General features: G+C 35.9%; 1 protein-coding gene across 2 annotated transcripts in view; it reads left to right on the forward strand.

The window, feature by feature from the left end:
• The window catches only part of ACADL (acyl-CoA dehydrogenase long chain), a 41,685-nt gene extending 30,644 nt beyond the window's left edge, over positions 1-11,041 (forward strand). The window contains exons 8-10 of one of the 2 annotated variants that reach the window (XM_065930653.1): positions 1,626-1,753; positions 3,891-3,977; positions 9,219-11,041. In XM_065930653.1, the coding sequence (XP_065786725.1) occupies positions 1,626-1,753; positions 3,891-3,977; positions 9,219-9,312 (309 nt within the window). In that variant the 3' untranslated portion in view covers positions 9,313-11,041. The remainder of the gene's footprint in view (positions 1-1,625; positions 1,754-3,890; positions 3,978-9,218) is intronic. The other variant, XM_065930652.1, reaches the window with a different exon arrangement.
• Positions 11,042-11,665: the final 624 nt, after the last annotated feature.

Below are 11,665 nucleotides of genomic sequence, written 5' to 3' on the forward strand. Positions count from 1 at the left end.
GCCAGCATCTGTTGGATCCTAGAAAAAGCAAGGGAATTCCAGAAAAATATCTACTTCTGTTTCATTGAGTACACTGAAGCCTTTGACTGTATGGATCACAACAAACTGTGGAAAATTCTTCAAGAGATGGGTTACCAGACCACCTTACCTGCCTCCTGAGAAACCAATATGCAGATCAAGAAGCAACAGGTAGAACCAGACATGGAACAACGGACTGGTTCTAAATTGGGGAAGGAGTACGTCAAGGCCATATATTGTCACCTGCTTGTTTAACCTCTATGCAGAGTACACCATGTGAAAAGCCAGGCTGGATGCCACCTTCCAATGCAGGGAATGCAGGTTTGATCCCTGGTTGGGGAACTAAGATCCCACATGTTGGTGTGCTGCAGCTACAGAGCGCATGCACCGCAGTGAAGAACCTGCATGCCGCGACTAAGACACAACCCAGCCAAAGATAAATAAACAAAAAATTCTTTAGAAAAACAACCTGTGGTTTTTCCATTAGTCATGTATGGATGTGAGAGTTGAACCATAGAGACAATGAGAGCTGAAGAATTGATGCTTTTGAACTGTGGTGCTGGAGAAGATTCTTGAGAGTCCCTTGGACAACAAGGAGATCGAACCAATCAATCCTAGAGGAAATCAAGCCTGAATATTCACTGGAAGGAATGATGCTGAAGCTCCAGTACTTTGGCCACCTGATTCATTGGAAAAGACCCTGATGCTGGGAAAGACTGAAGGCAGGAGAAGGTGGGGGCAGAGAATAAGATGGTTGGATAGCATCACCAACTCGATGGACATGAGTTTGAGCAAACTCCAGGAGTGGTAAAGGACAGGGAAGCCTGGTGTGCTGCAGTCCATGGGGTCTCAAAGAGTCAGATACAACTGAGTGACTGAACAACAAGTATAAATATGTTTTTTAAATATACAGTTTTTAAACTTTATTTATTTATTTGTTAAAATTTTTTGGCTGTGCTGTGTCTGTGTTGCTGCATGGCTTTTCTCTAGTTGCGGTAAGCAGGGCTGGGACACATGGGCTTAGTTGTCCCCGGGCATGTGGGATCTCTCTGGCTCAGGGACCGAACCCATGTCTCCTGCGTTGGCAGGTGGATTCTTTACCACTTAGCCACCAGAGAAGCCCTTAATGTCTAATAATATTTTTGATATTGTCCTTCTAGCTTGTTTCTTTATTCCAATACAGAGAAGCAGGAAATGTGCATACTTAATTTAATTAGTAGTTCTTCATGGATTTAGATTCTGGAGGAGAACAGATATTTTCAACAGCTGTACCTAAAGGACTGTACCACACAATGGTGCTCACCCTTAGTCATGCTGTTCTTCCAAAAGTTCCCTAAATAGTCTAAAATTTTTAACGTAAAATATGAGATGTTATTTTGTATTTATCGACCTTTGCATCTTGTCTTTTGGTACAAGTTTTCTTAGCAATGAAATATAACATTAGCTGTGTAGTTAACGTGCATCTTTTTTGAAGGGAAAAAAACCCCAGTAATTCCACGTCTGTTTTGCTCTAAAGATCTTTTATCATATACTTTTTGATACGCTGTGACTCAAAATATGCTCTTCTCCTTCACTCATCTTTTCCTTTCATTTCCTGTAAACTCAAGACGGTGCAGCATAAGCTGGCAGAATTAAAAACATCCATATGTGTAGCCAGAACTTTTGTGGACAGCTGTCTCCAGCTGCACAGAGCGAAACGTCTGGACCGTGCCACTGCTGCCATGGCGAAATACTGGTATGCATGCTACGGTAATGAAAATGTGGTGTTTGCACAGGCTGTCATGGAATTCTTCCAAAGTGAAACTCAGCCTTGAAGGTCTTAAAGGAAGAATGCTGAGTAAATGAAAACTAGCAGAAAAGACCAATTTTTTAAAAAATGCTGAACGTTCCCATTAAACCTATTTATAATGTGCTAAAACTTTACCCAAGTTACTTTTTAACTTTTAGCTTACCCTCAAAAAGTAAATATTAAATATGATGACTAATTCGTTATTTCAAGTAGTAGTTCAATCTCAAATTAGCTGAAGAGTGGTGGTAGTGTAAGATAACAAAAGAACAGTAATAGCTGCAATTCTGTCACTACGTAATTGCAATTAAATTTAATTATTTCTGGGCCAACATTTTGATATCTGTGAAATGAGTAGATTGCACAAGATTTTTCTGTTTAAGAGGTTTTCTAGACCTCAGAAAAAATTTCTGAAGTTTTGACTGGCCAATCAAAAGTTGTACATGCTCTATGAAGCAAAAGAAAAAAAAATGTTCTGTAAGACAACTTTCAGGGACTTCCCTGGCCATCCAGTGGCTAAGACTCTGGGTTTCCACTGCAGGGGTCTCAGGTTTGATCCCTGGTTGGAGAAGTAAGATCCTGCATACCTCATGGTATGGCCAAAACCACAAACCAAAACAAACAAAAAAATTTTTCATTTTCATTAAACATGATTAGCAATGTTATTAAAGATGAGTTAATTGAAAAAAGACCCCCCCCCCAGGCCTTTTGTGTATTTTAAGATGCAAGAACATAGTTTAAATCAGATTCTGAAAGTGGGTTTTGTTTCCTCTTTTAAAAACAAAACATTCTCACATCTCATTAGCCCAAAAATAACCTGGAAAAAATTCCTGTTGTTATTCATTAACTTGTGTTCACTTCAGTGAGAAGTAGAATGAGGAAATATGCAGAATAGTGGTTTATGTAATGACTCCAAAATAATAAACTTGCCAGGTTGAAAAGTCATGTGGAATTACTAGGAATTAGCATTTCGGCACGGAGATACTTTACATTTATAGCAAGTTTTTTAACTAGGGGAAATAGTGTAAAATTTTTAGATATTTTTGGAAAAATACATTTGGATAGCTGGTGGCCTTATTGTTCTTTGAAAACACCAGGTTTATAGACATACTGGTGTTTCATATTGGAGAAGAGGAAGTAACTACTTATAACCCAGCAAATATTTCACTAAAATACTTGTCAAAGACAAAAATGTGTAGAATTCCAAATGTCACTGCCCCCTGAATCTTATCTGTTAATCATTATATCGTTACTGTATTTCTCAGGAACATCTTGACCTGTCCTATGGCTTGAGTTAAAAATTATTTTTTATAGGAAAATGGGTCTATGCTTACCTTTGTTTTATATTTCCCACTGTTGAAAGTAAGTTGAAAAGATTTTGAACTAACCAGTTATTTTACAGATTTTAACAGTAGTGAAAATTGTGATTAGATCAGAAAAGAATATATTTTTCAAGCACCTCATATTAATATACATATACTTCAGAAATAATAATTCCCCAATAATCTTTAATAAGTGTCCTAGATGATAGTATGTGCTTTAATAGAGGTCTGTCCTCTTAGGTTTTCACTTTTACTTTCAGTTTATTTCTGAAAACCCTAAACCATATTTTTTACAGTTAAAAATTCAGAATTGCAACCTTTGCATAGGAAGTGATACATTTGAAGAAAACAAATACATATTACACAAGGCAAAAGAAAATAGATGACTATATAATTTTTCTGCTAACATATCACACAGAGAATCTGAATAAATTAGACCAGAGTCAAATTTTTACTATATTCTTTTTAGGCTTAAAGTAGCCAACACCTAACAAGTAGTCTAAATTGTCTACATTTTGTTTCTAGACTTGACAGAAACCCAGCCAGAAATATAGTTGATGAAGAAAGTATTCATTATGTGAAAATACTCTTGAGATTTATTTTACATATAATTTATATCCATCTTCTCTGGTTGACTGATATGCCTATTTTTAATTGTTTGATAAATGTATGCATTTAAACAGTCATTTGTTTTCTGGTTGTAAAGCATCTCATGAAAATTCATTTTAAATATTCCTTTTCTGCTTTTTATTTTGGACATCTAGGGCATCTGATTTGCAAAACAGAGTAGCTTATGACTGTTTGCAGCTGCATGGAGGTTGGGGATACATGTGGGAGTATCCCATTGCAAAGTAAGTAGGCCTGTTGTGTTATGCTTTTCAGGGTGGTGCGAAGAAAAAGGAAAACTTCTTTACCTGTCTTTTGTACACTGAGTATAGAGGGAAAGGAGGTGCAAAATCTTTGCATTTTTCAACTGCCTATGGAGTGTGTTCAGGTAGATAGAAACAACTTACCACTAGGATTTAATCATTTTTTTAAAAAGTGAACATATACTTTAGTATACAAGATATTAAATATAAATAAATATGTAATGTACTAAAGCTTTATTTGAATCATTATTCAGAAGGATTAGTATCACTTTTATAGTCTAATAGTATTTTACTATAATTGTTTATGTTTTTTCAGATTTTTTTTCTAGTTTTTTACTGTGACAAACAATGCTTCAATAAACACTTTCATACGTTTATCTTAGATACATGTGTTTTTTATTATAAAAGGACAAAGTCCCAAAAGTAGTACTGCTAGTTCAAAAGTATGCATATTTTACATTTTAATGCATTTCCAGATCAGTTCCTCCAGTTTGAAGCAACTCATACTCAAATGAACAAAGACTGAAGATGACTTATCCTCTTAAGTTATGTGCTTGGTTGTTTAAGTTGTGTTCGACTCTTTGCGACCCCATGGACTATATAGCCTGCCAGGCTCTTCTGTCGATGGGATTCTCTATGCAAGAATACTGGAGTGGGTAGCCATTCCCTTCTCCAGGGGACCTTTCTGACCCAAGGGATTGAACTCAGGTCTCCTGCATTTCAGGCTTATTCTTCACTGTCTGAGTTACCGGGGAAGTCCTTAATTTGCACTGACTATTAATTATTTTGTTTTATTTTATTTTACTGTTGTTAAGAGCACTTAACATGAGATCCACCCTCCTCACAGAAATTGACATGTATCGTACAGTATTGTTAACTCTAGGCACATGCTATGCAGCAGATCTCTGGAACTTATTCATCTTGCTTGGCTGAAACTTTATGCCCATTGGTTAGTAACCTCCCATTTCTCCCTCTCCTTAGCGCCTGGCAGCCACCATTCCTTTTTGAGTCTATGAATCTGACTACCTTAGATACCTCATATAGGTGGGATCATGTTGTATTTGTCTTTCTGTGACTGGCTTATTTCACTTAGCAGAATGTCCTCAAGGTTCATCCAGGTGGTGACATATTGCAGAATTTCCTTCTGCTGATGATTGAATAGTATTCCATTGTATGTTATACCACAGTTTCTTTATCCATTCATCTGTCCATGGACATACAGGTTGATTCCACATCTTGGCTATTGTGAGTAATACTGCATTAAACAAGTGAGTGCCAGCATCACTTGGAGGTCTCGATTTCAATTCTTTTGTATAAATATCTAGAAGTGGGATTTCTGGATCAAATTTTTGAAGAACTTCTGTACTGTTTCATAGCAGCTGCTGTGCACCACTTTGCATTCTAACAGCTGCTGCTGCTGCTGCTAAGTCGCTTCAGTCGTGTCCGACTCTGTGCAACCACATAGACGGCAGCCCACCAGGCTCCCCCGTCCCTGGGATTCTCCAGGCAAGAACACTGGAGTGGGTTGCCACTTCCTTCTCCAATGCATGAAAGTAAAAAGGTGAAAGTGAAGTCGCTCAGTCATGTCCAGCTCTTTGCGACCCCATGGACTGCAGCCTGCCAGGCTCCTCTGTCCATGGGATTTTCCAGGCAAGAGTGCTGGAGTGGGGTGCCATTGCCTTCTCCGCTCTCTGACAGCAGTATGCCAGTATTGCAATTTCTTCATCACCTCGACAACATTTGTCTTTTGGCCTTTTAGCTCATAGACAGATGTGAGATGATATTTCACTGTGGTTGATTTACATTTTCCCTGGTGATTAGTGGTACAGCATTTTTTCATATACCTTTTGGTCATTTGTATGTCTTTGAAAATACCATTTAAAAAAAATACACATTATAGAAAAATTAACCTACATGTAAAGTCAATAAAAAAGCTTAAATTTTTTTATTGTTTATTTAGCTCTAAAAACAAATGAAAAGTGTTATTTTTTTTCTAAGTAGAATTTGTATTTTCTTCAAATTAACTACAGCCTTTGTATTGTATTACACATGAATATTCTTGTTACCATTTTGAAGCAGTTCCAGTTTGTCAATAGACAGCATCCTCGTCTATGTTTCTTCCTCCATCTCCATAGGTTCTTCTTACCCTCTTCCTTTAGTCTTTGCCTTAATAATCCCTCCATGGCATTTCTCCTTCTCATTGTAGAAAATATATTTTTCCTCTTATTTGGCAATATTTTCAGCTTATATAATTTTCCCAAGGAAGTTTTTGCTATATAGAGAGAAGTCCAATTTAGTTTTGAATCTGAGAATGAGAATGCTGTGAGCTTCTAAAAACTTTTTATAACATTGATCTAAATACAGAATATCTAAAAGGGAAACAGTATTAAACTAGTATCCAAACTTCGTTTCAAATTTATCATTTTGGCAAGCATAACTGAAGACATTTTATTTGCTTATAGTCCTTAATAAGGAAAATAAACATTGTATTCAAGTTATATTAAGAACAGAAGCTCCAGCATAGATGTAATTTACTAATTTTCTGTAGCCACTGGGTAACTCAGAAAGCTTTAATCACAGGGTATATATAATTTATAACTTTCTATGAAAACTCAACAAGTAGATTATGTTCCTTCCTTTAGAATGTAGGCATGAAGTAACTAACTTATTTCCTTTTCTTTATCAATCCTTGGACTTGGATTTTGGTATATCCTTTCAGAACTGCTTCAAACAGGCCTTAAACAAAAGCAGATTTTTTTTTTTTAATCTTTGAATAGTCATGAAGTTGGAAGTAAACTGAGTTATGCTAGCACAAATTAAAGCATTGCTGGGATTTCTCCTGTGTATTTTTATGTTTTAGTCACAATATTAACTCATCTTATTTATAATATCCACAGTGCTTAAGAAAGTAAAATAATAATGGGTGTTTATATTTTTCCGCTAACTGTGCAGTTATAACTGCTTCTGGGAATGTAGACAATGTCATGGTTCAGTGATTGTCTAGTTTAGTTCTGTTCCTAAGAAAAGCATTTAGGTGAAAAAGAGTCAGCCATCTGCCTGGTCCAGGATTAGAGTATAGCATACATCTTGGTCTGTTTTCTCAGAGGCAATTCCATCAGATCAGGAGCAAGCAAAAATGGTATTTGAAATTTCTGGTTTCAATTTGAGAGACATACTTCCTTTCACGAGTAACAATCCCCTTCTTGGCCAGGTTCTTAGTTTGAAGACTGTATGAACTTTTAAACCAGACTGTTGTTTTCTCTCCAAAGACAAAGGGAAAGAACTTTTCATAAGATGATGAGAGAGTAGTGGATAATATCAAAAAAGCTAATTAGATACATTAGGCAGTATGTGGATGAAGTATACAGATTTTTATATGATAGAAAAAAAAATCATTCTAGTGGTGTTTTTTATACCTTAAGGTTAAACTGTATTATTTGTGTGTTTGTGAACTCTGGGAGTTAGTGATGGACGGGGAGGCCTGGCATGCTGTTGTCTATGGGGTTGCGAGGAGTCAGACGTGACTGAGCCACTGAACTGAACTTATGCCCGTGCATGTTGCTGAGTCTTGGTTTCACAGATCAAGGAGATGCTTTTTTGTTTTATTTATTTTTTTCCTATTTGTATAAAAATAAGTGGTTTTAAGTGTGAGTTTTCCTTTAGTCTTACTCATTCGGCTTGGGGCTATGAGAACAGATAGCTTAAGTTTTGCCATTTCAAGACCTGTTTGCTGGGAAGAACAGTGTGAGATAAAGAGCTTCATCCCTGTGTGGTTAAACATTCCTTCTGCTGCCTTCTGTATTTTAGTTGATGACTGAATTTAATTAATAACTTATAAAAGGCCTACTCGTCTCTGTCAATTACCTACTCCATTGGAACTTCTTTAATGTGAAAAAAATGTGCCCAACTCGGTCCAAAAAGATTCAAAAGCATTGAAATTGCTGAAGTAGGCTGAAATGCCAGATAGGTTCTCTAAATGAAAGTTCTGGATTTTATGGGCAACAATGGAATTTGTCCAAAAGAAAAAATATATTTGAGAACACAAATGTTTCTAGATTTCAAGTTTCATCAGAAAGTAGGTATTGAGACTCAAAAATTCCTTTGTAATACAGTAAATCAAATCAATAAATACTGAGTGCTCGAGTGAGGTACCATTGCAAGGTACCATGATGAACTTGGACAAGGAAAAGTTCAGAATTGGTCATGTTCCTAGAGAGCCAACACATTTAATTTGTCTCAAATTAAATTTAAAAAAAAAAAAACAGTTTAAGGCTTAGAAATAAATGCCTTTGAATTTGCCTACTAGAAAACTGCAAAGCTCAATAAATAATCTTACATTTCTGGATCGATGAAAATAAATATTGATATAATTAAAAAGATATTTGCCAAAGTGGCAAGATACCTACCTTTTCATTCCAGGTTGCCAATGATCTATTATGTGACCATTAAATAGAAACCATTAATTAGTATATGTATTAACTTTTCAGCACCTCAGTTCCTTTACCTGCAAAATTAATAATATTTACCCTCCCTAATTCCAGAGCTGAGAGGGTAAAATGAGATAAGATAAAAACAACTATATAGTGTTATGTTTGCTGTCATCGCTACCAAAAGTAAACTCTTTTTTTATAGCAGTGTGCTCAGTCACTTGGTATTTTAAACTCCTACATTACTGGGGTGATTATTAATCATTTCCAAAAGTAAGTTACTTGTTAACTTTGTGAAGTAATAATTTTCTGAAGCATCAATTTATACTGCCGATGGCAGCAGTATTGGTGGGAATCTAAAGGATGTTAGAAAATATGTACTTTTCTCTTTTTTTAAAAAATAAAACCAGTACATTTCAACTCTTGGGGGGAAACATTAAAGGTAACAAACTATTAAGACATTGCATTCATTTCTAAATTTAAAATAGCACTTTTTAGGATTATATGTGCTGAATTTTACAAAATTAAAAGAAACATACTTAGAAATGTTATTTTGAATTTGTACTCTTTTCAAGCAAACTAAAACAAATCTATGCAAATGATCAATATCTGAATAGAATTTTATCCCAATCTTGGATGAATGCCATACTGAAAAAAAGTAATTTATGAAGAAATTTTATTGTTTGAATTTCATTAAATGAACACTGTAAAGTAATTAATAGTTACCTGGTGAGACAAAATTTATAATTTCTAATATCCTTTGTTTATTCCTTTAATCATCTTCTTATTTGTCCAGAGCTTATGTGGATGCCCGTGTCCAGACAATCTTTGGTGGTACCAATGAAATAATGAAGGAGCTGATTGCAAGAGAGATCATCCATGACCAGTAGACATCTGCCCACATCCCGGAATCCTATTACAGCTAATCTGGTTTTAAATCTACTCAAGATAAAATACAACTCAGAAAGGGAGGGAACACTAAACAAGTTTTTAATCTGTTCTCCATATAGAGAAAGCTATCAAATGCAAATATAAGATTAACACCGTGGGGGGAGAAATCTTTGAATCCAAAGATCATAAACTTTTCCAATATAAGGTTTAAACTGTTAATTTTTTGCATAGCTAAATGGCAAAGACTCTCTGATTCTAGAAGCCTTAATGTTTCATTTATCTCTAAAATTCTAAAAGAGTATAAATGCTTCGGTCTTTAAAATTGAGGCAGAAGTAATTTTTTATTATACTATCAAATTTTTTACAGCACATTGATTTTGAAAAAGAAGAATAAATATAATTGACAATGCAAAATAAGTTTAGATATCTTTTATTCCAAGTTCCCCAGAACAGTGTTTCTACCACCCTACCCCTAAACCTGTTTTTAAGTAATGAGACACTTTCTTCAGTCCAAAGCTTATGCCAAGTCCTTGTGAAATCTTGATGTGTGAAGCACTGCTTAGGTTGAAGCAGGAAGCCTCCTACCTTAGGGCCTTAAAACCACTAGGACTCAGCTAAGCAAATCCCCACAAGAGAATTCCACTGGTTCCTTAAACCACTGACACCTGGGCTTTCAACAGATTTCCATCCCAGTTTAATTGCTAGGAGAGCACACCCTTATCCTTAATAGTTTCAAGATATTGGTATATTTTATAGGTACCAAAACAATGACTTTTATTTTGGAGCAGTATAATTTTTTAATTAATTTAATAGATTTATACTTTGTGTTGTCATCTATAAGCCAGGCTGTTAAACTGATGAAAAATATGATTTCAAAAATTGGCAAGATCCATAAGTGAATAAACAAGTTGTCATAAAGTAAGAAGTAAATAAACAATCATTTCAAATCATGATAAAGGTAATAAAAGAAATGAAGTATTTTAAATAGGAAAATGAGGAAATGACATTTAATTTAATTATTACCCAAAATTAGTAATTTAATTTAATTATTACCAAAAAATAGGCCATTAATTTGTAAACTGCCAGCATCATTTTAATACTTGTTTTCCTTTGCATGTATTGGTGAGACAAAGAATAAAGTAGTTTTTAAGTGAAAAAGATGTATTCTCATTCAACCTAGAAAATTTTGATATTTTATTTGGTGTTGTGGGTATTAAACATTGTTTTTTGATGCAGTCATTACAACTGGGTAGAGCAGAGAGAAGAGAGAATGTTTTTATACCGTTCTGTCCTAGTGTCTTACATAACTTTGATTTGCTCTTGGGTAGAACTTTGTATGATTGACAACTTGAGTTCTTGCTCAGTAAATCTTCTACAAAATGAGTGAAAATAAATTCTTATTAGGTATTACTGTATTTGTCGCTTTCACCTCACACCAACTGCCAGGGAACAATAGAGAATTAGATCCAACACCCCACCCCAGCCCCAGCTCCTTTCCCAATCTTAAAGGAAACTAGATTTTAGGAATTAAACATCTCTAGGATAAACAGTAAAGTAACCTAACAGGAAATGCTTACTATGTAGAGCTGGACAAACCTAGACTTGAATGATGACTCTTACCATTTAGCAGCTGTTGGACCTTGGGCAAATTCTGAGTCAGGATTCTTTCAGGTGCAAATGACAAGGAAATCCAATTCAGACTATCCTAAGCAAAAACTTGAGTGTGCTGGCTAAATGAATTGTAGAGTAGTTCATAAAATCTAAAGAACTGTAGGGAAAAGGCAATGGCACCCCACTCCAGTACTCTTGTCTGGAAAATCCCATGGATGGAGGAGCCTGGTAGGCTGCGGTCCACAGGGTCTCTAAGAGTCGGACACGACTGAGTGACTTCATTTTCACTTTTCACTTTCATGCATTGGAGAAGGAAATGGCAACCCACTCCAGTGTTCTTGCCTGGAGAATCCCAGGGATGGGGGAGCCCGATGGGCTGCCATCTATGGGGTCGCACAGAGTTGGACACGACTGAAGTGACTTAGCAGCAGCAGCAGAAGCAAAGAATTGTAGGCACTTAAGAGCCTGATTCTGGGATTTAGAACTGCCAGCACTTAAACTGCATCCGTTTATCTCTACTTTTCTTTACAAATTGGCCCAATGGACACTGCAGAGAAATTTCAGTACAGGGCCTGTAAAAATAACCTTGGGCTGCCCCTAGCCTACATCGTTCAGCACAATGTCGTCATAAAGTGGGGGAAAGGTGTACTGTGATTGACACTCACCAGGAATACAGACTGGGAGAAGCCATTCCTTAAGCAGGGAGTCAGTTCAGTTCAGTTCAAAAGATCCCATGCATGC

This window comes from Muntiacus reevesi, chromosome 3, assembly GCF_963930625.1.
Source record: "Muntiacus reevesi chromosome 3, mMunRee1.1, whole genome shotgun sequence".
In the NCBI taxonomy this organism is placed as follows: Eukaryota; Metazoa; Chordata; class Mammalia; order Artiodactyla; family Cervidae; genus Muntiacus; species Muntiacus reevesi.